The sequence below is a fragment of the Grampus griseus genome, assembly GCF_964374135.1.
Source record: "Grampus griseus genome assembly, chromosome: 2".
Taxonomy (NCBI): domain Eukaryota; kingdom Metazoa; phylum Chordata; class Mammalia; order Artiodactyla; family Delphinidae; genus Grampus; species Grampus griseus.
In genome coordinates this window covers 146,730,382-146,754,318 of record NC_139018.1, presented here as the reverse complement: position 1 = coordinate 146,754,318, position 23,937 = coordinate 146,730,382, and the positions used below count along the sequence as shown (strand labels likewise).

The 23,937-nt window shown below is 48.7% G+C and overlaps 1 protein-coding gene across 5 annotated transcripts in view; it reads right to left on the bottom strand.

Annotated features, from left to right (window-relative positions):
* PCSK6 (proprotein convertase subtilisin/kexin type 6) overlaps positions 1 to 23,937 on the bottom strand; it is a gene marked incomplete at its 5' end in the record, with an annotated part of 190,494 nt that overhangs the window by 140,987 nt on the left and 25,570 nt on the right. For all 5 annotated transcript variants that reach the window (XM_082649011.1, XM_082649010.1, XM_082649012.1 and 2 more), the window contains one exon: positions 2,586 to 2,690. In XM_082649011.1, coding sequence (XP_082505137.1) covers positions 2,586 to 2,690 — 105 coding nt within the window. The remainder of the gene's footprint in view (positions 1 to 2,585; positions 2,691 to 23,937) is intronic.

The following is a 23,937-nucleotide window of genomic DNA, read 5'->3' as shown; positions in this document are numbered from 1 at the left end:
TTTAGGGACAGCAAGATACAAAAAGACCGAAAACCCAACTGCCACTTCTGAAGAGCGGGGAGCAAATGCAGGGATCAGGAGCAAACGCAGGGTACTGTGCGTGCCCCCTGCACTCACTGCCACCTAAGCCACCCCTCTGGCCCGAATTCTGGACAACCCCTACCCTCACCCCATATAAGGAACAGGCTCAGCCCCCATCAGGGAGCTAGCAACGGTACCTGTTGTTTGTTCCCGCTCCCCTCTGCTGCAGCGGGGCCCCAATAAAGCCTTGCCTGAATTTCTTGTCTGGCCTTTTATCAATTTCTTTTGATTAGGAGGCTAAGAACCCTCGTCAGTGACAGAAAGGGGACCAAGAAATCCACTGTCCCATCCTCTTCTCATTGCACATCTCTACAGGGCTGGGGGCGGGCAGGGGCTCCCCCATGCAAACAGCGCGCACCTCACTGTGACTCCCTCTGTGGGAATGATAGCTCCGAAGACTTTGGACAGAGAACAAGCATGCCGTCCTCACAAGACAGACCACTGCTTGCTTAAGAGAAATTGTGGAGGGCACTGCAGCAACTCCCTTCCTAGCTTAGAAACGTCTCCGCACTCTGACAGGTGACTGGTCACTGCGAACCTCAGTCCCCCCACCCCGCCTCCCCCGACCCCGCAGCCGCATAGAACCCACATGTCTTTGGTGACGGGCTGGGCACTCTGCACTCAGCTCTACGGTGATTCGGGTCTGCTGGCCCTTCTCCAGTGGCCCCATCCTGTGGGAATGAGCTACTACCACCTGGCTTTGCTTCCGAGAGGAAAAAAAAATACACCAGCCGCTTTGAAAAGCATTCCCTCAAGCTCCATGGCATGAACACACACGGGTATAAACACAGCCCCAAACGGTCAGGTGGGAGGATGCATGTAAGCTGCCTGAGCACATACTAATCCCTTCATAAACATTAAATTCCTGGGACTTCCCTGGTGGTCCAGTGGGTAAGACTCCGTGCTCCCAATGCAGGGGGCCCGGGTTCGATCCCTGGTCAGGGAACTAGATCCTGCATGCATGCCTAAACTAAGAGTTTGCATGCTGCAAGTAAGAGTCACATGCTGCAAATAAGAAGTTCACGTGCTGCAACTAAAAGATCCAGCATGCCACAACTAAGACCTGATGCAGTATGCATCCATGCATAAATAAATAATTAAACAAACAAACAAACAAAACAAAAACATTAAATTCCTTTCCCTGCTATGAAGGAAGAATGGTATTAGCACAACATTTGCTATCTATCTCCTTCAGTCTGTCCACCCACCCACACTTCCATCCATCCATCCTTCTACCCACCTATAAAATGAACTCAGAATCATACACTACATGTCTACCTTGTCAGAGCCCAACTGCACGAATTAGTTTCACAGGGACCACTTCCTTATGTTCTTAAAACCAGACCACCACAAGGTCATGACCTGGAGAAATGTTTTAGGTACAGTTCTCAGGGATACACCATCTCTCCCACTACCCCCAGCTCCGCCAACACAAAAGTATCCACGATTATCAGTGGGGTGGCTTGGGACAACACCAAGGCCAATTTCCCCAAGGAAACTTTATTATCCATGTTCTCTGGGGATCACTGAAGGAGTGACACGTGCCAGCTTTGGAGCCCAAGTGAACATTTCACACATTGCTTTTAAGAGAAGGTGATTTCCATGTTCTAAAACTACGATTTACCAATGGCCTCATTTCTTTGTTGGGGCTGCTACTGCTTCTCACGTGAACTTCACTGTCCCTCATAGCGCTCAATGCCCTGTGACATATCACATATTCTTCTATAGACTGTCAGCCCCACCATCCACTCTGACAGCCCTGCTGTGGACACAGCGTGACACATAGCAGGTATTCCAAAATCACCTGGTGAATGAATGAAGTCATCAAAGGCTCACTTGACCATCTGACATTTTTAATCTTACCAAGTGTTGATTGATATTTGTCAAATATTAATCTAAAATCTATGCAGAAAGAAAGTATAATTAACCACCCAATAAATATGAACTATACTAAAAATGTCAGCCTCTTTTCAAATTACATCTGTTTTCATCTCAGAGATCACAGGAATTTTTAAGGAAAAAAGAGTTATATTTACTTCCCAGGTTTTTAAGTTCATGGTAACCATTAAGATATGTGTTATGACAATCACAAAAACATCCACTTGTCCAAATTCTAATTTCATTATAAAAACGCTAGCTTGAATTGCATAGCCTTTATGGGTAAGATTCACACATTTATCGCCTCTGACTACTGTGTATTTTGTTGAGTTTTAAAGATTTAAAATATTAGATCTATAGTCATTTGATTGTTACTTCAAACTGAAGTCAAGAATTTAAATTCCCAAGTCTCCCAAGGAACCCGAATATTTGGAGCCTTTAGATGGTCTGATATGCAGCTGCACCTCTTTCTTGTTTTATTCCAAGTGGATATGGAAAACTAAAGGCTATCTAGAATCCCATTAAAATCCAGACTCAGGCATTTTCAGAACCACAGACCCAAAAAATAAGCAAACAGTACCCTAGGCCCTAAAAAAGCACCCTGCATAGGGAGCAGAGATTTGTACCTGGGGGTCCATCCTGAGGAAGGTGTGAGGGCCTCTGCTACTCAAGGTTGATCTTTTAAAGGTTTTGCTATGATAAAAGTGGTAGTAATCTTCCAGGTTTCCGATCTGCAAAACAAGAAGCAGGATATCACCAGTCAATACAGTCTTTCAAAATTCTGCATCCCACAAACATCCTCCTCTGAGAGGCCCGTCCTGCTCCCAAAGGAAACATACCCTTGGTTACACTTCCCCACTCAAGTCTCTGGCAGACTCAGCGTCTGTGAACATGAAGGTCGATTCAGAGACTCCTTTTGGATAAACAACACTAGGTAGTATTTTCCAATGAAGCACACACTCCCCAAATCTTGCGATGAGGTCATATCACTTAAAGTTTGTATTATCTTGGCCAAGTTTTTTAGACATGAATTAATGTTCATTTAGGGTCAAGCATCCCTGAAGTAGCTGAGTTAGTGTCAAGTCAGGTCTACACCAAAATATTCATTTATAAACAAACTCCATCCTTTCCACCCCATGGGTAAACTGAAATATCTAAGAATGAACATTCACTCTCAAGTGCAACAAGGGAGCCAAGGCAAACACTCGGCCTCATCTGCTTGGGGATTGCGGAAAGGTCAGCTGAGAACATCCAAGCCCCCAGGGTGTCCCAGTTTTCTGCCAGCAGTGGTTTGTCAGGACAGATTTCAGCCTGAGGCCTGGAGGGGACGTGGAGGGGCGGTGAATGTGGCCCTCTGATGGGCTGCTCCCGCTGGCCACTCCCCGCAGCACCGACTTGCTCTCGTATCTCACGACCCTGGAGCATAAGGACACTGTTCTCAGAAGACCTGCTTCTCGTTCTAACTTCCACTGGTTGTTGAAAACAGCTGGTTGGTCACCATCCTTGACAGCAGAGCTTTCTAACTGAAGAGGAGAGCTTTCTGACCAAATACTATATAGACTCTCACGCTGCCCTTCTCAGGCTAAACCATCCTAGTTTCTTTTCCAGCGTCTGATTAAAGAGTGAATTTAGGGTGAATTGTCCTCTAGAGCAGTTAGATGTGATGATGAGCCTAGGTTTCCAGTCAGATAGACCTAATCCAAGCCCTGCCCACTCCCTTCACCGCCAATGATCGTGTGATCTCTCATGCAAGATTCACCTCCTGCAAATCTCAACTCCTCACGTGTAAAATGGGGATAAAACTGCTTACCCCATGCAGTTGTTTAAGTAGGACTAATGTCCACCCAATTCACCAAGACCTTCTACTCACAGACATTGCATCTGCTACAAGATATCCCCAGCAGAGTGGACCGGCCCAGGCAGAGACCTGGAGGGACGTGGAGCTTCTGAGTGGCCATTTCCACATCTTTCCACAAGAAGATCAAGCAAGTATCCACAGAGAGAGCCCGCTTTACTACAGCCTTCAGCGCTCATTGCCAGAAAGCCTGGCAGTCTGGATGCATCCTGTTCTTGAGCTTCTAGAGACACCCACTTGTCCTTGAAATAAAGAACGTCCTTGTTCACTTAAGCTTGCTCCAGGGTGTTTCTGTCGCTTACAAGCACGGAACAGTGAATACCGTGATCGTCATGAGGGTAAGCAGGTATCATCTGTACAGTGCCTAGTTTAGTGCCTTGAACCTAGTGGGTGTTCGAGAAATCCTGGCCGTATTGAGAGCTGGGATTCTCTCTCTGGCTCTTCTCCAAGGCTCCTTCAATCCTTCACTGGGTCTAGGACAGACCTCAACTCAACCATTCCTGCTGGGTGACCTGGGCTTCAGACCCTCCATGAGTCTTAGTTTCCTTGTGAGAAAACTAACTACTACTTTTAAGGGCTGCTCCAAGACTCTCTCTCTCTATATATGTACAGAGTCAGGTACAGCTCTTCATATATAAAGAGCCAGCTGAGTGCCCAGCAGGTAGTAAGTGCTCTATACATAGTTTTCTGCAATTATGATTCTCAGTTCATTTCCTACCTCAAGACACTGCTCTACCATCATAAACCTCATTATTTCTGCCCTATTTTGCACAAAAGCACTTTTTTTCCTCCTCCTACAGTTAACTGCTCACTTCTTCAACAAAGTTAATTGTTATGTATGTCAAAGGGCTCCTCCTAGAACAAGCCAGAGCTGTTATTTAGCAATAATGGAGTCTTAACTTACAGCAATGTTTAATCAGCATGTTTGCTTATAAGCTGCTACCTTCCCTGGGAGATGTTTCACAACTTTTGGTCTTTTAACTCCAGGCATTCAAGTCAATTTCCACTGAGGGACATGGAGAAACTAAGAGTTGAATCAAATTTGCTGGCAAGGGGATGGATTAATTGAAGAGCTGCTGACCCTAAGCAGACCCATGTCAGGGTAGCCCTGGAAGCCATTCAGGGCAGCACCTGGCCTCAGAGCAGCCAAGCCTCTCTTCAAAGGCCAGTCCCAAGGCCACCCAGGCCCCTGCCTCTGCCCCTATCCAGCTACATCCCGAGCAATGGCTCAGAGGGTCTGAGCTGACAGGAGTCATTCTCTTTGAGCAATTCAAGGGAAGAACAGATGGTTCTCACAGTCCTGACCCAGCCAACTGCCCCTGAGGGCAGCAATGGCCAATGCCACACCTGTTTGGAAGCTTATATCCAGCCCAGCATGGAGGCTGAGGGTCTGGGTTAGGGTTAGGATCTGGGGAGGGTGAGGGCCTGGGTTAGGGTTAGGTTAGGGTTAGAATCTGGGGAGGGGGAGGGTCTGGGTTAGGGTTAGGTGCAGGGGAGAAGGGGACACCAGCCAAGGCCCCCCTCCTGCCCAGCTGCAGGAAAAGCTGGAATCTGACTCAGGAAAAAAGGGGAGGGAGTTGGGTCACTGGCTATTCAGGAATCTGGAAGCGGCCCTCCAGATCCCCCTGAGATTTTGTGCACCTCCATCCACCCTCTGCCCCTCCAGAAGCCAGTGTGAGAGCATGGGGAGAGACACCTTCCTTCCTTGAAATCAAAGATTTGAATGTCAGGCAAACATAGGCCTGACAGGGCACGGGACAGAAAGGGCTGCCTGACGCTGGAATGACTGCAAGGGTAGGAAAAGGAAGGAAGGAGGAAGACAGGGCCCAGATGCTCAGGAGGGAATCCAGATACTGTGAGAGGCCTGGGCACCCTCTGCAGCTTGGATGAACATAATATCCCGAAGGCTGTGGCTACACTGTGTGGTTATCAAGTACTAACTCATTCAGAGCAGTGGCGGGCAGACGATGGCCTATGGGTCAAATCTGGTCTACGTTCTGGTTTTTTACATTAAGTTTTAAAATTGTGGTAAAATAGACATAACACTGATGATTGTAACAATGTTTAAGCGTATAGTTCAGGGGCACTGGGCACATTCGCTCTGTCATGTAACCGTCACCACCTTCACCTCCGGAATCTTTTCATCTTCCCAAACTGAAACTCTGTCCCCGTTACACACGAGCTCCCCCTCCCCCTCTCCCAGCCCCGGGCGCCCACCATCTGCTTCTTGTTTCTGGGAATCTGACAACTCTAGCTGTCTCAGCAGGATCATTTGCCCTTTTGTGACTGGCCTGTTTCCCTTAACATGATGTCCTCGAGGTTCACCCATGCTGTAGCAGGTGTCAGAATTTCCTTCCTTTCTCAGGCTGAATCATATTCCATTGTGTGTACAAGTCACAGGTCGTTTATCTGTTCATCCACTGATGGGCACTTGGGTTGCCTCTACCTTTTGACTACTGTGAATCATGTTGCTCTGAGCACGTAGGCAAGTATCAGTCTATGACCCTGCATTCCATTCTTTTGGACATACACACAACTCCTGTTTTTATAAATAAAGCTTTACTGGGGCACAGCCACCAGCGTCCACTTACCTTCTGCCCACAACTGCTCTCATGCTGTGATGCCAGAGGTGAGTGGTGGCTACAGAGACCCTCTGGCCCCCACGCCTAGAACACGTCACATGTGGACTTTACAGAAAATGTCTGCCAACCTGCGATTTATAGCATTTGTTGCTGAGTGTGTCTAGGGAGTCCACCAAAGTCTCTGAGGTTGGACATGGTTTCTCTAAGGGCTGGGGACCACCAGTCCACACACCGAGGGGCTCTGCTTAAAAACACAAGTGCAGCTGCAAGGCCAGCGCCTTCGGCATCTTACCTAGTCACTGAGCTGCCCTTTCTCCAAGCACCATCCTTGTCTGATGCCCCCCGGGTCACTCCTGTCTGTCTGACTCACGCTGTGCTGCCCTCTGCCCAGCTCGCCCCCTGGCATCAGGCCTGGGTCAGGAATATGAGGTTTCCGAGACAGGCAGAAGGTTGGAAAGGATCAAGGGATGGCAGAGCAGGAGGCGGGTGCCCTGACTGCAAGTGGGACACAGCCCAGCTTGGATGACGTGGCATTTACGACATAGCCATTTCCTGCCCCGTCCCCCTTGCCCACCCTGTCACCTCCCCCACCACAGCCGTGTCAACCCCAGTTATGCCCTCCCCACTTGGGAGCTGCCCCTTGAGCTCTCCGGGTACCTTCGTGAGATAAGAGGACAGGAGGGCAGATCACTCTGGGGACGTGGCCACTGGTCTGGTTAAACACGAGGGACAGCTGACTGTCCTCTGGCCTCACAGACAGGGGTGGGGGGAGGAACCACGGAGATGACCCCATTTTAAAGATGGGAAGACTGAGGCCCAGCGGGGTTAAGCCCAACGTTACCCTCAGGGTCTCCCAATTCCTGAGCCAATTCTCCGCATTGTGCCCACAGACAAACAGGGGATGAAATGTTACACAGAATGACAAACAGCTACACAGTCAGGGCTCAGGACTACTGCTACACTTTTGCTGCTGCTTGAGGGTCAAACTGACAAGAGCGGGAAGCAGAAGAATAGACAAAAAGGTGGGGTTGGCACAAAGACGTCTTAAATTCAGGGTAATCCCCTAAGAAAGAAAACATTCTAAACTAACACACCATTGTAAAGCAATTATATTCCAAAAAAGATGTTTAAAAAAGAAAACATTCTCATTTTTACTTGGCATCTGCATTGACATTAAAGTAGGCGCTCGTCCTGGCTCGGCAGCCCTGGCCATCCTGGATGCTGTCCCTCGGCCTGGCCTTGCTGTGCTCCCCTGGCCACCACGCCCATGCTCTGGGCACCGCTTCCACAGCCAGCGCCTAAGCAACCTGCTCCGTCAACACGGGGGCGGCGGTTGCAACAGAGCCCTGCTGCCCGAGGGCCCTGGCAGCCTCCTCTTCCTCCTCCGGAGCACGGAATAGAAGCTCTTCTCCGTCCTCCCAGGCTGCCTACCAGTCCTGCTCAGCGCTGAACCCCCAGAACCTCAATCTGTTCTTCCTCAATGAATCTGGTCTCCAGTCTGCGAGGTGTTTTTTGTTGTGTTTTTCGGGGGTGGGTGGGAGGGGAGTGTCGGTCACGACATAAAATTTCTATAAATGCTTTTTCTCTTTCGTATCCTTCATATTTTCACAATGCGTTAATTAGAGTCATTCTCTCAGCCTGCCACTACAGAAAATGAACAATCCGCTGAGTCTGTGATGCTCCCATCCCTTCACTCGACACTGATATGTAATTATACACATTAGTTGATAAAACTGGTAACATCATTAGAACATCGTTAAAAACCTCGCTAAGAGTTCTCAGCCAGAACATTGGAAGAAACGAGATCAAAGAACCCATAGTGAGGAGAGCTGGATGTGGTTTCTCTCTAACAGATTCCTCTGTTACAGGGGTCCCCAACCCCCAGGCCTGTTAGGAGCTGGGCCGCACAGCAGGAGGTGAGCGGCAGGAGAGCAAGCGAAGCTTCCTCTGCCGCTCTCCATCGCTCGCATTACCGCCTGAACCAACCCCCGCCCCCGTCCGTGGAAAAGCTGTCTTCCATGAAACCGGTCCCTGGTGCCAGAAAGGTTGGGGACCTCTGCTCTTTTAGACACTTTTAAAAAAACCAGGACTTCCCTGCTGGCGCAGTGGATAGGACTCCAAGCTCCCAATGCAGGGGGGGCCCAGGTTCGATCCCTGGTCAGGGAACCAGATATCACATGCATGCCACAACTAAGGAGCCCACCTGTCACAACTAAGACCCACTGCAACCAAATAAATAAATAAATATTATAAATAAATAAATGAAAAGAATAAAAAACAACCTAGTCATATATGCACTCAGTATAAAATCTGGACGGTAAACAGGGTATAGAGTTACAGGGAACAGCAAGTCCCCCTCCTCCTTTTCACAGCCACTAAGGACCCCGACTTTTGCTGGGGGCTCCTGGTTCATAACAAGAACAGCATCCAGGCCGCAAGCTGAGAGTCTAGATGCATTAACTTGATTCTCGCAACGACCTTATGAGGCAGGTGCCAGGAGCGCCCTCATCTTGCAGACAGGGAAACAGAGGCGTCACTTAACAGAGTGGTCAAGTGACTCGCTCAACCCCCACCACCACGCAGCACAGTCAGGAGGTGAATCAGAGTTCACACCCTTAACCACCGCCCCTCTGCCTCTAGACACACATGCAGCAACTGCCATGGGGATCCCACTCGTCTCAGTCTGGTCCCCGGCAGCAGTTCGGTCACACACAGCCCAGTGCCTCACGGGGCTCACGTTCCTTCCTTCCAGTGCAGCAATCGGCACAGACACTATTACGGTCCACGCACACATCTGTTGCACTGTGTCTGTGTGTGAGTGTGTGTGTGGATGGATGGGCATGGAAATGCGTGTGTCTGTGTATTTATGTATGTATGTATGTATATAGATGTATGACTGCATGTGTGTGTACACAGATGTGTGTGTGTATATATACACATATGTTGTGTATTCACATTTGTGTGTATATTTATGTTTGTGTGTATATAGTTGTGTGTGTTTATGCAAGATTCACACATAAATGGCCCTGAGATGCAACCAGGCAAGTCTTTGGTTTTCCCACAGCCCTCACATCCGAGTGGACCTCCAGGGCCACTGCAGGTCACCCTAATTCAGAACCTCTGCATCTGAGGCTTGGAGCAAACCTGTTGTGGGCCAGACCTGCCCCCAGATGGAGGTTCTGGTTCTAGAGGACTGGAACACAACTGGGCATGTAGATTCTGAAACCCATCCCCAGGAGACGCTGAGCTGCAGCTACGGATCATGTCAAACCCTGAGGACAGCCCTTTCCAGGAGAAGGCCCCTACCCTCCTCCCCTTCCTGCCTGGCACTCCCCCACTGGCCCTGCCTGGGGCCCTGAGCACGGTGTGCTGGAAGGGCTGAGTTCTCCCTGTTCTCAGCAGACCACCTGGGGTGAGACGACCCCAGCCACAACCAGAGCATCCATCCTTAGATCAACACCATCTTGCTGTCCTCACCTCCACACAGATCCGTTCCTCCTCCCGAGGAATCCCTCATCTTGGTGAGGCACCACCGTCCTCCGCGCGCATCCAGCCATCAAACCCTCTGAAAGCGACCTCTTGAAAGGTTCTCGAGCCTGGCTGCTCCCCACTGACCCCGCTCCAGGGCAAGCAGCACTACCGCCCTGCCTGGACCGGGGCAGGGCACTGCTGGCCTCCTAGACTCCATCACACTGCCATTGCCATGCCAGCTCTGCCCCCTCTAGGGGCATGAAGCCCGAGCCCTTCACGGGGCACACTAATGCTCCACAACCAGGCCAGGCCAGCTCTCCAGCACAGGCCTGGCCTCACCTGCCTCACCTTCTGTTCTCCAGCGACGCTGCGGTGTCTGAGGGACCCTCGCATGCTCTTTCACACCCCCGAGCCTGTGCATGCTGGACACCTCACACCAACAAGTCCACCTCCGACTCTGATTTGAACCATCACCTCAGCTGTCACTGCCTCCAGGAAGCCCTCGTGGACCTCCCAGGCCCAGGTCTGCCTACATGTACCCATCACAGCCTATCCTCCCTCCCTCCCTCCCTCCCTCCCTCCACGCTAAGCTCCTCAAAGGCAGAAACTGTCATCTGTATAATCCTCAGGCCCTGGCAGCGTCTGGGGCACAGCAGGAGCTCAAGAAATGTTTGGTGAAATGAACAGACCTTGAGTGACACTGGAAGGACACATGTCTTCCCCTGTCCACCTACATAGGGCTGTCCAGTTCGGCTGTGACCAAGACCCCAGGCCTCCCAGCTGTTTTGCCTTTGGGCTCTCTCTAGCCCCCTCCCAGGACAGTCCTGAGGCTGTGGAGGCAGGCCGACCGCCCATCAGCTGTGTGGCCCGGGCGGGACCCGAGCCGGCCCCTCTGACGTCCAGTCACGGGGACACGGGGCTGAGCGAGGCCGGCGGTGCAGGGCTCTGCACTCCCTCCAAGTGGCCGGCTGTGGAGAGGAAGCATCTCAGTGACCACAGGTGGGGAGGAGTGTAAACAGCTTGCAGAGCCCAGCAAGGAAGGGGCAAAAGCCAAGTGTGATGGGGGAGAGGCCTGGGCTGGGGGTGTTTACAGAAAGAGCCTCTCTTGTCCTGTTTTTTCCTGTCAATGTGAGTACAGCCAGCTTCAGATCACCTCCCTGCTTACACAGGGCAGGTGTGAGGTAGGAGGGATCCGTGGGTGCTGCCAGCTGGGGCGCACCCTGCCTGCCTGGAGGAAAAGAAGATGACTTGGTGTTTTTTGCAGAGCCTTGGGAACAGAGGAGCAGAACCTCATCTAATTTATCACGTTTGCTTTGCAGCAAAGTCACCGATGAGCATGCCGGACCCACCCCAAATGACATCTGATGGTTCCAAAGGTCCACCCGCCCACTCAGGCCTCCAATGGACGTGACCTCAGATGCAGGTGCAATGCTGTAAGCCCTCAAGTCAGCAAGCTGGCTTTTGGTGTGGGGGGTGGGGGTGGGGGATGGCCAAGCACATACTTTGGTCAGTCCACGGGGATGCCACCCACCTCCCCAGGCCAGCACAGTGGCATCTGCCTCAGGGGAACAGCTGGTAAGTCACAAAGTGTCCCAATTCAAGGCCTCAGAAGCCAGTGGGCTGCAGATGAGGCTTCTGACTTTGCAAAAAGTATTCACTTTATCACTCCCATAGCCTGCCCCTGGATGGAAACAGATGTCCTGAGCCCCGCTGCTTACAGCTACAGTGGGCCAGCTTCCGGAACTCCTGGTCTACAGGGCCTGTGTCTTCAAGGGCTCTGGCTCTTGGAGGAGAGGCTATGTTTGAAAGCGACGGGCGTCACTTTCAAACAGAGTTCAGTTATATAATGTTATTCATCCCAGTGGGTCTGCTTAAGAAAAACATAACTAATTAGAGCCTATAAAAACCTACACACCAAATTAATTCAGCCTGGCGCTGGTGACTTCCACCTTTAGAAAGTTATAAATATAGATGGCCACTGAACCTATATTTAGCCAGCAGTGAGTTACTTGGTATTTATGGTATTTATAATTAAGGAAGTCCAGAGAGAGAGAATGGACATTTTGTTGTTACTTTCAAAAGCGTTTTAAAAAAATCCTGCTTCCCATTTCGGTCACAGATACACACAGCAACATTCTGTTACTACAGTAATTACAATTCTGACCCAAGTTAAGGCTATTACACAATTTCCTAGTCTCCTCAGATTGCTTTCTTCAACGTGTATCCACCCAAAGAGTGCAATTAAGCTGCCCAACTTCCTACAAATTCCTGAAAAATCATTAATTTTTACTTAGCAGACTGCATTTTCTCTTCCCTGAAGTCACGAAGCCAAATCGTCTAGCTTCAGGTGAGGACAGTTAACGTATACATCTGGCCTCAACCTATACCTTTAATATTCACAAACAGACATCTGAAAAACTCTACAACCTTTTTGAAGCTCTTCATTTCAAGCCATTTACTGGTTAAGGGTTTCTTTATGGCTGTCCGGAATTAGTCATTTTGCCAGATTTCTAAGCCATCACCCACGTGGCTGATTTGATGGTGAGGGTGGGTTCACCCCGTGTGTCCCCATTGCCTGCTAACCGCTCTGCAATGTTTGGTCTCCAGTGGGGAGAGGTACCCTGGACGCCCACAGGGCCCAGGCAGGGACCCCACAACCGGGAGGTGATGGGTGGATAAAGAGTCAGGAACTCAGTACTGCTAGATCTCTGGAAATCTTCCAGAGAAGCCAACATTCAGATCCTACATGAGCTCTTGCAAGTTTTTAATATTACATTGGCACTAATTCTAAAACGTTAACACCCCTGTGCGGCCCGCCTGAAACACACCTGTGGGCTGCAAGCAGCCCGTGGTCCTTGCGACAGGGGATCTAGACATTTGGTCTGGACTTTCCCCACTCTAGGAGGCCTGCTGCTGACTTTTTCCTTGCTGAGTACGGAAGACATAGGGGGAGAGCCTTATCTTCAGAAACTCTCATCTGGAAAATTAGCCAGGGAAGAGACAGTCTGGGACAGACATGCCCAGATTTGCTCTTAGCAAAGACTTGTGAGTGGAGTAAAAGATGTCCATGACCTTCAGCACAATGGCCACGCATAGCACACTTTGGGGGGCCAGCAATGCCGGGGATCCCCTGAGCACCCAAGGAAACTGGGGAGGGCCCATCTGGGTCCTACCAGCCCCCTCCCAAGCTCCCCAGAAAGAAGGGCCAGTGCTGGACTGCAATTTGGGGCCACTTGACTAAGGCAGGTCAGGAGGCTACAAGGTATGAAGAAAAAAAAAAGATTTTTAGGGACTCCCCTGGTGGTCCAGTGGTTAGGGCTCCACATTTTTACTGCAGGGGGCACAGGTTCAATCCCTGGTTGGGGAACTAAGATCCCGCATGCTGCGTGGCACGGCTAAAAAAAAGATTTTTGTCCTTATGAAAAAAGATGTTTAAAATTCAAACTTTAGTATCAAAAACTCTCATTTGAGAGGAGTTATGCTAAGGGAAATTAAAAAGTATTTTAGAGAAATTAATCTTCAAAATTTTCCTCTTTAAAAATAAATAGCTCTTATACCCAAAAAAAGTGAAAGCAGAGGGGCTTCCCTGGTGGCGCAGTGGTTGAGAGTCCGCCTGCCGATTCAGGGGACACGGGTTCGTGCCCCGGTCCGGGAGGATCCCGCATGCCGCGGAGCGGCTGGGCCCGTGAGCCATGGCCGCTGAGCCTCCGCGTCCGGAGCCTGTGCTCCACAACGGGAGAGGCCACGGCAGTGAGAGGCCCGCGTACCGCAAAAAAAAAAAAAAAAAAAAAAAAAAAAAAAAAAAATTGAAAGCAGAGACTCGGACAGATATTTGTACACCCATGTTCACAGCAGCATGATTTACAATAGCTGGAGCAACCCAAGTGCCCATCGATGGATGAATGGATAAACAAAGTGTGTTCTATGCATACAAGGGACTATCATTCAGCCTTAAAAAAGGAAGGACAGTCTGACACCTGCTACGACACGGACGAACCTTGAGGACGTTATGCTCAGTGAGATAAGCCAGACACAGAAGGACAAATCCTGTTTGATTCCATTTATCTGAGGCACCAGTCACATTCACAGAGACAGAAAGCAGATGGTGAGGACTTGGGGGCGGTGGTTAGTGTCTGAGAGGGACAGAGTTCCATTCTTGGAAGATGAGGACGTTCTGGAGGTGGTGGTGATGGCTGCACAGCAATGTGCTTAATGTCACTGAACTGGACACTTAAAAACGGTGAAGATGGTAAATTTTATTACGTATATTTTACCGCCATTAAAAAAATATATCTCCTCTACATTCTTGCCCCCCTTTCCTAAAACTGGCTCCTCTCTGGTGTCACGCTGGGTGTTGGGGACCTCAGCTCCCAGGACAGTGGCATGTGGAGGCCTGAGATGGGGAGATGCCATCAGCCCCAAAGAGCCCAGGACAGAAACAGAGCCCAGTGATGCTGCTCGGCTGTCATTACTAACTACTCTGGGCTCCAGTCAGCTCAGCCCCATCCTATGTCCCTCTCAGTTATGTGGTTTCCCCTAAAGGGAAAAGAGACACCAGGGAGGGACCTGAGCCCATCACCCCAGCTTCCTTATATCCTGACACCCATCCCAAGTGACAGCCTTGAAGGTCTGCTGACCAGGGGCCCCATGACCCACCCTGGAAGCTGGCCTCTCAGGGGCTGGCCCTGCTGAGACAGGAGGTTTAGATTTCACGGAAACCTTCAGTCCAAGCACGTCAGTGCCCAAACTCAATAATGCCCATTAAGAACAGATGGAAAGAGAAGCACGCACTGTCCTTTGGCTTCTGTGACTCAACCCCCCGCCAGCAGTTCAAAGTGAAGAAGTTGCTGGGGAGTCAGCTGTCATGATTTCACCAACACCCAACTCGCGTGACACCCTCACCTGGTTGCAAAGCACATCTTGGTTTATAAACTAAAACAGCTTCGTACAACTACTTCCATCTGGGCCCTTTTACTGCGGCATTTGGGACTTTTCACGCAGCTGCTGCATTAAGGGGTCAGGGGACCGCGGTGGCTGCCAGCCTCCGATTCTACTCTGTCTCGGGAGGAGCTGGATCAGCTTCTCTCTCTGCCCCTTTCATGTTAACATTATGGTTTATGGAATATTTGGCCATAAAAAATTTCAACAGAACTTTCATATTCAAAGTAGAACTTCAAAAGCACTAATCTGTAGGTGAGAAGTCGCTGTTTGAAAGGAAAGCGGGACAAAACAGATTACCCTGTTCTCTGTCAGCCCTCTCACCTCTGCCCACGATTCACTAAGACTGTGCACACGACTGACTGACGGCTGGATGAACGCCTCCCACACGGGGCGCTGCCCTTCAGCTACCATCCTGTGTTTACTGACCCCCGGACACACCCACACGACTGCCCGCTCACGCCTCCACTCTCCCCACAAGGCTCTGAGCAGCTCTCAAGCTGGGCGCTATTCCAGGCTCTGGGGTCCTGCAGGGCTCACGCGACTCAGGACCTGCCTCCGGGGATAGGCCCCCAGAAGTGAGCACCGCAGAGCAGGGCGAGGAGGGCCCCAGAGGAAGCCCTCCTGCCCGGCTGGCACTCAGATCTCATCTCTGAGCAACAAGCTACCCAAATACTCCCTAAGACAGAAACGGGGACCCACATTTGGAGAGGCTGGCGTCCTACTAGTGGAGAGAACCTCTTCTCTACCGCGCTTTCAAGGAAAGATGGGGCCAGGGCAGGGAGGTGACAGCAAAGGGACCCCGGTCACCACCTTACAAGGACTTGGGACGGGGAGAGCGGGGGGACTCCAAGTTGCGACTGTGGCCTTGGAGCCAGGCCGCCGGCCAGCTCCTCCATTTAACTGAAAAGAGACTCCAGTCAAGTTCCTTAATTTTTCTTTGCCTCCATTTCCCTTTCCAGGCAATGGGATAACAGTACACCTCCACCCCACCCCCCCATGGCTGCTGGGAGGATAAATGAGGCACGACACATGTGAATGGGGCCTGGCCTGACACATGGCAGGCTGTCGTTCAAGTAGCTTTTTTCATATTATTTCTGTAAGAAATAATATACATCCCACTTTGGGAGGGAAAAAATGGTTTGCAACAAAGCCAGTTGCAAAGTTAGTTAGGTAACAAATCCCATTTGCCCTTTGATTTCAATTAAAAACATATATATACATTCCCTGGTGGTCCAGTGGTTAAGACTCCGCACTCCCAATGCAGGGGGCCCGTTTCAATCCCGGGTCAGGGAACTAGATCCCACATGCATGCTGCAACTAAAAGATCCTGCGGGCCGCAACTAAGACCCAGTGCAGCCAAATAAATAAATAAATAAAGATTTTTTAAAAACCCATAAACATACACCTCTTTATTAGTGGTCCCTGTGGGGAAAATAATCCCACCTAGACAGAGCCAGAAAGGCCAGTGCGAACACTCCCCATCCGCGACTGGCCAGGTCTGCGCTGGGGGCACGTGGGAACCCGCAGGGTTGGGGGCCTCCATGCATGCCCCACGTTGCCCGCCCTGTCCGGGCATCCTCAGGATGTTTCATGTCCCTGAGATGGACTTACGACTTAACTTCTTGTCCCTCTTATTTTCATCCACTCGTATAAAATGAGGTTGCAATATACGATCAATCCCAGGCTGAGCCATTTTTTTCAGTTCTGTAAAACGAATTCATGCTTCTGTCATCATTCATGCTCACAAGTCTGTAAAGACAAACTCCGGGTGACTCGCTCACTGGGTTCTGTGAAGTTCTGTCTGATTTATGATCACCACTCACTGGAGCCTAGAGCTGGTACTTCCACACCCGCATCAGCAAACACAGATGACACGTCTCCTCCAAGGGGAACGGGGTCCAGGGCTTTCCGGGTGACCCACAAGGTCGCGGCCGCACACCTGCGCTCCCAGGGCCCAGCGGTTTCTCTTCCAGAGCTGGGTCAGCAGTGAGGACCTGCCCCCCTGCCAGAGGATGATGGGCAAAGGGGAAGGGAGAGCCAAGTTGTGGCAAAGGGAGCAACTGTCCCGAGACCCAACAGGACACAGGTGCTCTGGGGTCACTTTCCCTCCTTGTCTCGCTGTGAGGAAGGGACCTGCTCTTCCGTTTTTCAAGAGAAGCTGAAGCGGGGGAGGAATAAATTAGGGACGTTAATTTACAACACTGTAAATTAACTATACTTCAACTTTAAAAAAATTATTTTTAAAAAGTAGGTAGCACTGAATTTCTTTTTCCTGAATAAAATGGTATAAAAAAAAGAAAGAGAGAAGCTGGAAACTTAAATTCCTATCTGAAATCTCCCAACATTTATTTTTTTGTAATTTTTATTTTATATTGGACTATAGTTGATTTACAGTGTTTGTTAGTTTCAGGTGTACAGCAAAGTGATTCAGTTAGACACATACACATATTCATTCTTTTTCAAATTCTTTTCCCATTTAGGTTATTACAAAATATTGAGCAGAGTTCCTCCCAATGTTTAAATGTTAATAACTATTCCAATTTTCTAAAAGCATTCTAATTAGAATAAAATACACCTGGGGGGCTGCACACACCCCTGGGCCACCGTGGGACCTGGCTCGCCTGCCACACCCTCTGAGTTCACTCCCCCCTCTGGGGACCATCTCCCACCTCTAGGGCCCCCCGCCCTGCTCTGCATCTCACAGCACATACCCCTCTCAGGGGTCTCCCTGAGAGGAACAGACCCAGCAGCCTGGAGGGAGTTCTCTGTAGATCAGCTCCTTTCAAAGACCTCTGCTCTGTGATGTTTCTCCCCAGTGACAACGACAGACGTGAATGTTGTCAAATGGTGACTCAGATTCTCAGCGATGGTCTAATTACTCAACACATCACCTCTCAAACCTCTTTCTTCCCCAAATCCAAGCTACGTTTAGCAGCTTTTGGTAGCTCTCTGTCAGCTTCTACATCACTCCTCCACATGCGCCTCACCTCGAGAGAAACAAATTGCCTTCCATTTCATTTGATGACCCCTACCTGCCATGGAACTTTCCTCGAGAATTCTTTTCTGCGCCTGGTTATTTACCGCCAGCAGTTCTGCTGTGGTTCTGCAGGCCTCATCAACCAGAATGGCTGCACGTGTGCCTTTTCTCAGCCAAGGGAGAGAGGCTTTGGGAAAGAAGAAAAGATCAGAAAAAGAAACTAAAACGCAACTTGTTTTGACAGGCTATCCTGCCCCCAAGTCAAAGAAGCCTTCACCACCTTGCTCCGGGCACCTGGAGATCCCAGAGTTTGGAAGGGCTTGTGAATCACACCTGCGTGCCAGGGGAAGCCGCGCGTGTGGACCCCCTAATCCACCGCCAGCCGTATCCACTGCCATGTAATGTGACAGCCCAACTTCCTTCATTCTGGGCACCCACGTGGGTGAATCACCCCAGCTTCAGACACCAACTGCTCACGCACTCTACACCCCCAAGCCTCCTCCAGGTCCCCTCTCCCCACCCCCTACCCCCTGAATGTCCTCACCCAGCCCTGCTCCTAACTCCTCTCACTGAACCCTTGGGAATCCCTATTATTTTTTAAAAATAGGGGAATTCCCTGGCAGTCCAGTGGTTAGCACTCTGTGCTCCCATTGCCGAGGGCCCAGGTTCAATCCCTGGTCGGGGAACTAAGATCCCACAAGCCTTGTGGTGCAATCAAAAAAAAAATTTTTTTTAATTTTAAAAATAAAACAAAAAATGGAATAGGAAAAAATATTTGCAAGTCATATATCTGAAAAGGGGCTAATATCCGGAATGTATAAAGAACTCCTACAACTCAACAATAACAAAACCCAGATTAAAAATGAGCAAAGGACTTGAACAGACATTTCCCCAAAGAAGATATTCAAATGGCCAATAAGCACATAAAAAGATGCTCAGCATCACTAATCATTAGGGAAATGCAAACCAAAAGCATAATGGAATACTATTTCACACCAGATAGGATGGCTACTGTAAAAAAAAAAAAACCCCAAATAGCAGAAAATAACAAGTGTTGTCAAGGATGTGCAGGAATTTGAACCCTTGTATACTGCTGGTGAGAATGTACAATGGTACAGCATTGTGGTTCCTCTAAAAGGTAAATATAAAATTACCATATGATCTGGCAACTCCACTTCTGAGTATATGCCCCAAAAGAATTAGAAACAGAGGATCTCAAAGAGATCTTTGTAAGCCAGTGTTCATAGAAGCACTAGTCACAGGAGCCAAAGGTGCTCACTGAGAGACGAATGGATAACCAAAATGTGCTCTATCCACACAACGGAATATTACTCAACCTTGAAAAGGAAGGAAATCCTGAGACCTGCTACAATACAGCTGAATCTTGAGGACATTATGCTGCGTGAAATAAGCCAGTCACAAAAAGATAAATATTGTAAGATTCCACTCCTACGAAGCACTTGGGAGTCACCAAATTCATAGAGACAGAAAGTAAAATGATGGTTGCCAGGGGTGAAGGGGGAGGGGAGTGGGAAGTTAGTGTTTACTAGATAGAAATTTTCAGTTTTGCAAGACAAGGAGCTCTGGAGACGGACAGTAGTGACGGCTGTACCGCAGTGCCGATGTACCCAATGCCACTAAAATGTCCACTGAAAAATGGTGAAAATAGTACATTTTATGTTACGCATATTTTACCACAGTTGACCACTTTTTTAAAAAGCCTCAGGGACTTCCCTGGGGGCGCAGTGGTTAAGAATCCGCCTGCCAATGCAGGGGACAGGGGTTCGAGCCCTGGTCAGGGAAGATCCCACATGCTGCAGAGCAACTAAACCCGTGAGCCACAACTACTGAAGCCCGCATGCCTAGAGCCCGGGCTCCGCAACAAGAGAAGCCACCGCAATGAGAAGCCGGCGCACCGCAACAAAGAGTAGCCCCTGCTCGCCGCAACTAGAGAAAGCTGGCGCGCAGCAATGAAGACCCAACACCGCCAAAAACAAATAAATAAATAAATTTATAAAACAAAATAAACTTATTAAAAAAAAGCCTCAAACAAACATCCCTCTACCGGTCTGGTATTTCCGTACACAGCCTCATCTTAGCTGAAAGCCTCCAGTTGCCTGGGACCCCCCAGTATACCGTGTGTGTCCTGGTTTTCTCAGTCCTGGTGTCTGACCTGATTATTCACGGCTTTCCTCACTCTCAGAAACGTGACCGTAGGCCCCTCCCAGGAAAGATCGCCTGCAGGCCGACCCGAGTTTCCTTTCCCTGAGTCCATACCACCCACCACCACGTGTTCCTGGCTACACTCCTCATGCCACTGTCAATGGGCTCACCCTCCTCTCATCACCATTTTGCCACTGACACATGACTTTGACACCCTGGTAAACAACGCTCCTGACACCCTGGCCTCAACACTCCCCTAATTCTCTCCCAGACCACCCCCCCCCCATTCCAGCAACCGTGAGCACGTTCCCAGCCAGGCCCCCACACCCAAACCCCTCCCTCGCCACGACTCTCCCCTCCCGTCCATCATGACCTGGATGCCCCGATCACTGGTCCATCCTGCCCCATCCATCTACCCCAGCCCGGTCCTTTGGGGCCACTGTTTCAACCATGTTGTCCTTAGAACCATACACTGCCTGTCCCTCCCACCTTCAGCCATCCTGCTTTTCCAGTCCCCGGCACAGCTAAGGGCATCCTTCCTGCCCGGTCAAGCTGTCATGACATTAGACCCTCAGCACTGCCGGGCTTCTCAGTGACCAGAGGACACCCTCCACCACAGCACAGGCCCACTCAGCTCAAAGCCCCTCGGCTTTCTCCCTCCTGTGGGTCCCCTTCTTTTAGCCCTCCAACAACTCTCTCCTGCCTCTCTTCTTAAAATAGGCCTTTCCCAGGGCCTCTGGTCCTTGCCCCAAACTGCCCCTTCTCTCTGGCCCTCCTCACACCAGTATTCATGCTGCTCTCGTCCAGCTGCCCCCCCACATCGGACAGAATCCTCCTCATCCTCCACGGTCAGCCCAAACCTGTTTCTCCTTAATGAGCCCCAACTCCAGAAGCCGCAAGGCACAGAGATATCCCCGGAGAGCAGAGAGGCGCGTGGACAAAAAGTCAACGGAGATGCAGAGGGTCTGAGCAGCTCTATCCAGAGGCGTGTTCAAGAGGGCTCAGAGCTCTGCACCCAACCACAGAGGACAGCACTCTTTTCCAGACACACAGGACATTTTCAAAAACTGACCCACGACCAGGGCTAAAAGCAAGTCTGCTATAGCATCAAACAACTGATCTCCCAGACAACACAGTCTCTGACGGCGGTGTAATTCAGCTGAACGTCAGTAATGTAAAGAGGGATTCAAAAATCCCACACACTTGGAAATTAACAAACATGTTTATGTGACTCATAGGTCAAAGAAAACACCATAATGGGAATTTTAAAATACGTAGAATGGAATGAGTGAATGAATACTACATACAACAACTTAGGAGCATCAGTGAACATGACAGTGGAAGGGAAATGTATAACCTTAGGTGCTCCAATTAGAAGTGAACACACTGAAAATTCAAGAGATTAAGTGTCTTACTAAAAATTTTTAAAAATAAATAAACCAGTGAAGAAAGGAGATAAATTTAGGAGAATTCTGCAAAAATTGAAAATAAATTTATAATAAAGAGAATAAACAAGGCCAAAACCTAGGAAGAAGAGAACGAAAGGAGAGATATAACCACAGATAAAGCAGAGAATTTAAAAATAATAAGGATACACTATCAATGATGGTAAGCTAACAAATTTGAAAACTTAGACAACATGAACAAGTCCCTGGAAAATTATAAAAACTAACAAAGAAAGAAATACAAGACATCAGGCTTTCCATTAAAGAAACTGAAGCAGTAGTTAAAACATCTTTTCTATCACACAAACAGGACTGTAAGTTTTACGGGTAGTCCACCAGGACCAAGTTTCGTTTATCCCAGAAATGCAAGGGTATTTTAACATTAGAAAATCAATAAATGTGATTCATTACATGAATAGATTAAAGGAGATGCAGGAAAACTTTTGCTAAAATGCAAAACCCATGATAAAAAGCTCTTAGCAAGTTAGAAAGAAAAGGGAACTTTCTTAACCTGTTAAAAAGTTATCTATAAAAACAAATAGCAAATATCAATCTTAACAAGGAAATATTGAAAGTATTCCCTTTAAAATCAAGAGCAAGGTAAGAATGTCCAAATAACCAATGTTTTATTTATCATTATACTGAAGGTCCAACATCACCAACAATAAGTAAATAGCTTAAATATTGATCAGGAAGAAACAAAACTACCATCATTCACTGGTGATATGACTATCTACTTAGGAAACCATAACAAATTTATAGACAAATTATTAGAAAGAATAAGGGAGTTTGTAGCAAGGTGGCTGGATATAAGAACAGTATTTTTTAAAAATAAATTGCATTTCTATATACTAGCAACGAATGTTAGAAAACTTAAGGTACCTATATACTTAACAAAAGATGTGTAAGTCCTATATAGAGAGAGTTATAAAACTTTGCTAATAGAAATTAAGGGAGACGTAAATAAATAGACATACTATGTTCATGGACATGAAGACCCCATATCAGAAAGGTATAACAAATACATCAAACAGATTTATGTATTAAATAAAATTTCAGTCAAATTTCAAACAGGGTTTTTGTTTGTTTGTTTTGTGAAACTTGTCAAATTGATTCAAAGTTAACATGTTAGAACAAAGGGCCAAGAAGAGCCTAGTTATTCCTGAAAAAGAATAAGACTTGTCCTACAAAATATCAAGCCTTATTATAAGGCTACAGTATGAAAGTTTGTGATGCACTGGGTCAAGGACAGATAAACTCACAGAACAGAAAAGAGAAAAACTCATGCAAATACAGAACTTGATTTATCAGGAAACATCAATTAAAATGAGGGACTTATCAAATGATGATGCTGGGAAATTCATGGGGTAGGGGGGAGTTAAATCCCTTCTTCACATCAAATACAAAAACAAACTGGAGTCAGATTAAGTACTTAAGTGTGAAAAGTCTAACTAAAGCTTTTAGAACTTACGGGAATGGGCCAGATAGCTTCTAATTAACTCCCTAAATCTACTGAATACTTTCCTCCCCCCACCCCCCCCCCACCCCCGGCTCTCAGCCCCAGTAACAAGGACTGCATCAGCGAGCTCTCTGGCTGAGGATGGGTTTGGCCCTGGAAAACCTTGGGAAGGTAGCAGAGGGAGGACGGAGAGAGTGAAGTTGTCCTATTTACTCCCCTGACGCTCCCTGTGGGGTCTCTTCAGGCTGCCGTGTCTCCCTCAAAGTCACTGCTCTTCTCAAGGCACCTGGTCGAAGACATCTCTCCTCCCAGGCTCCACCACTTTTCCCTCCCTATTCCTTCAGGGCCATGGGATAAAGGCAACTCTGCTGTTAACAGTCCACCCACATCTTTGGAAAAGGTGAGTCTATCTATTTACCCTCCTCACAGTAGCCTAATCTTTCCTGCTGAGACCCTGACTGATAAAGTAATTGTTACTGGAAGTGATCCTAAAATAGACCCTCAAAATGGGATAGTGGGGTTGGGTTGTGCATACATTTCGGGAGCACTGAGATAACCACCTTGCTGGGGACGTGTGTGTGCATGTGTGACTAAGGGTAATCCACAGCACTGGATTACACGCAAATCCAGAGCATCCGTGATTACACATAATAATACTGGGATGAAGTGCAGGAGGAGGTGGGGCCTTGGGAGAACAGGGGCCGTGGCAAATGTGATTGCAAAGCTTGTAAAATTGGGTCGATTCTGCTTATGACCCTAGAGAGCACACATGGGGGAAAAGAGAAATTAAAAGCTAAGAATCAGTAACTAAGAACACATGTGGAGAACCAGAAGCCCCCCCCCCCCCATGGCAGCCCCAGAGTGTGATTTTAAGGTTCCAGAGTCAAAAAAAAAAAAAAAAATTGAAACGCACAACACTCCTAGGTAAGTAACAGTTGGGAAAGGTGGGAAGAAGAGGGCCCATCAGAGCCAGGCAGACACTGGCTGCAACAGAGAACTGACCTGCCCCATCTACAGAAACAACCCTCCCACCAACTGTGAGGGGAAAGGCTCACCTCTGCAAGAAAAGCTACTGCCTCACAGCA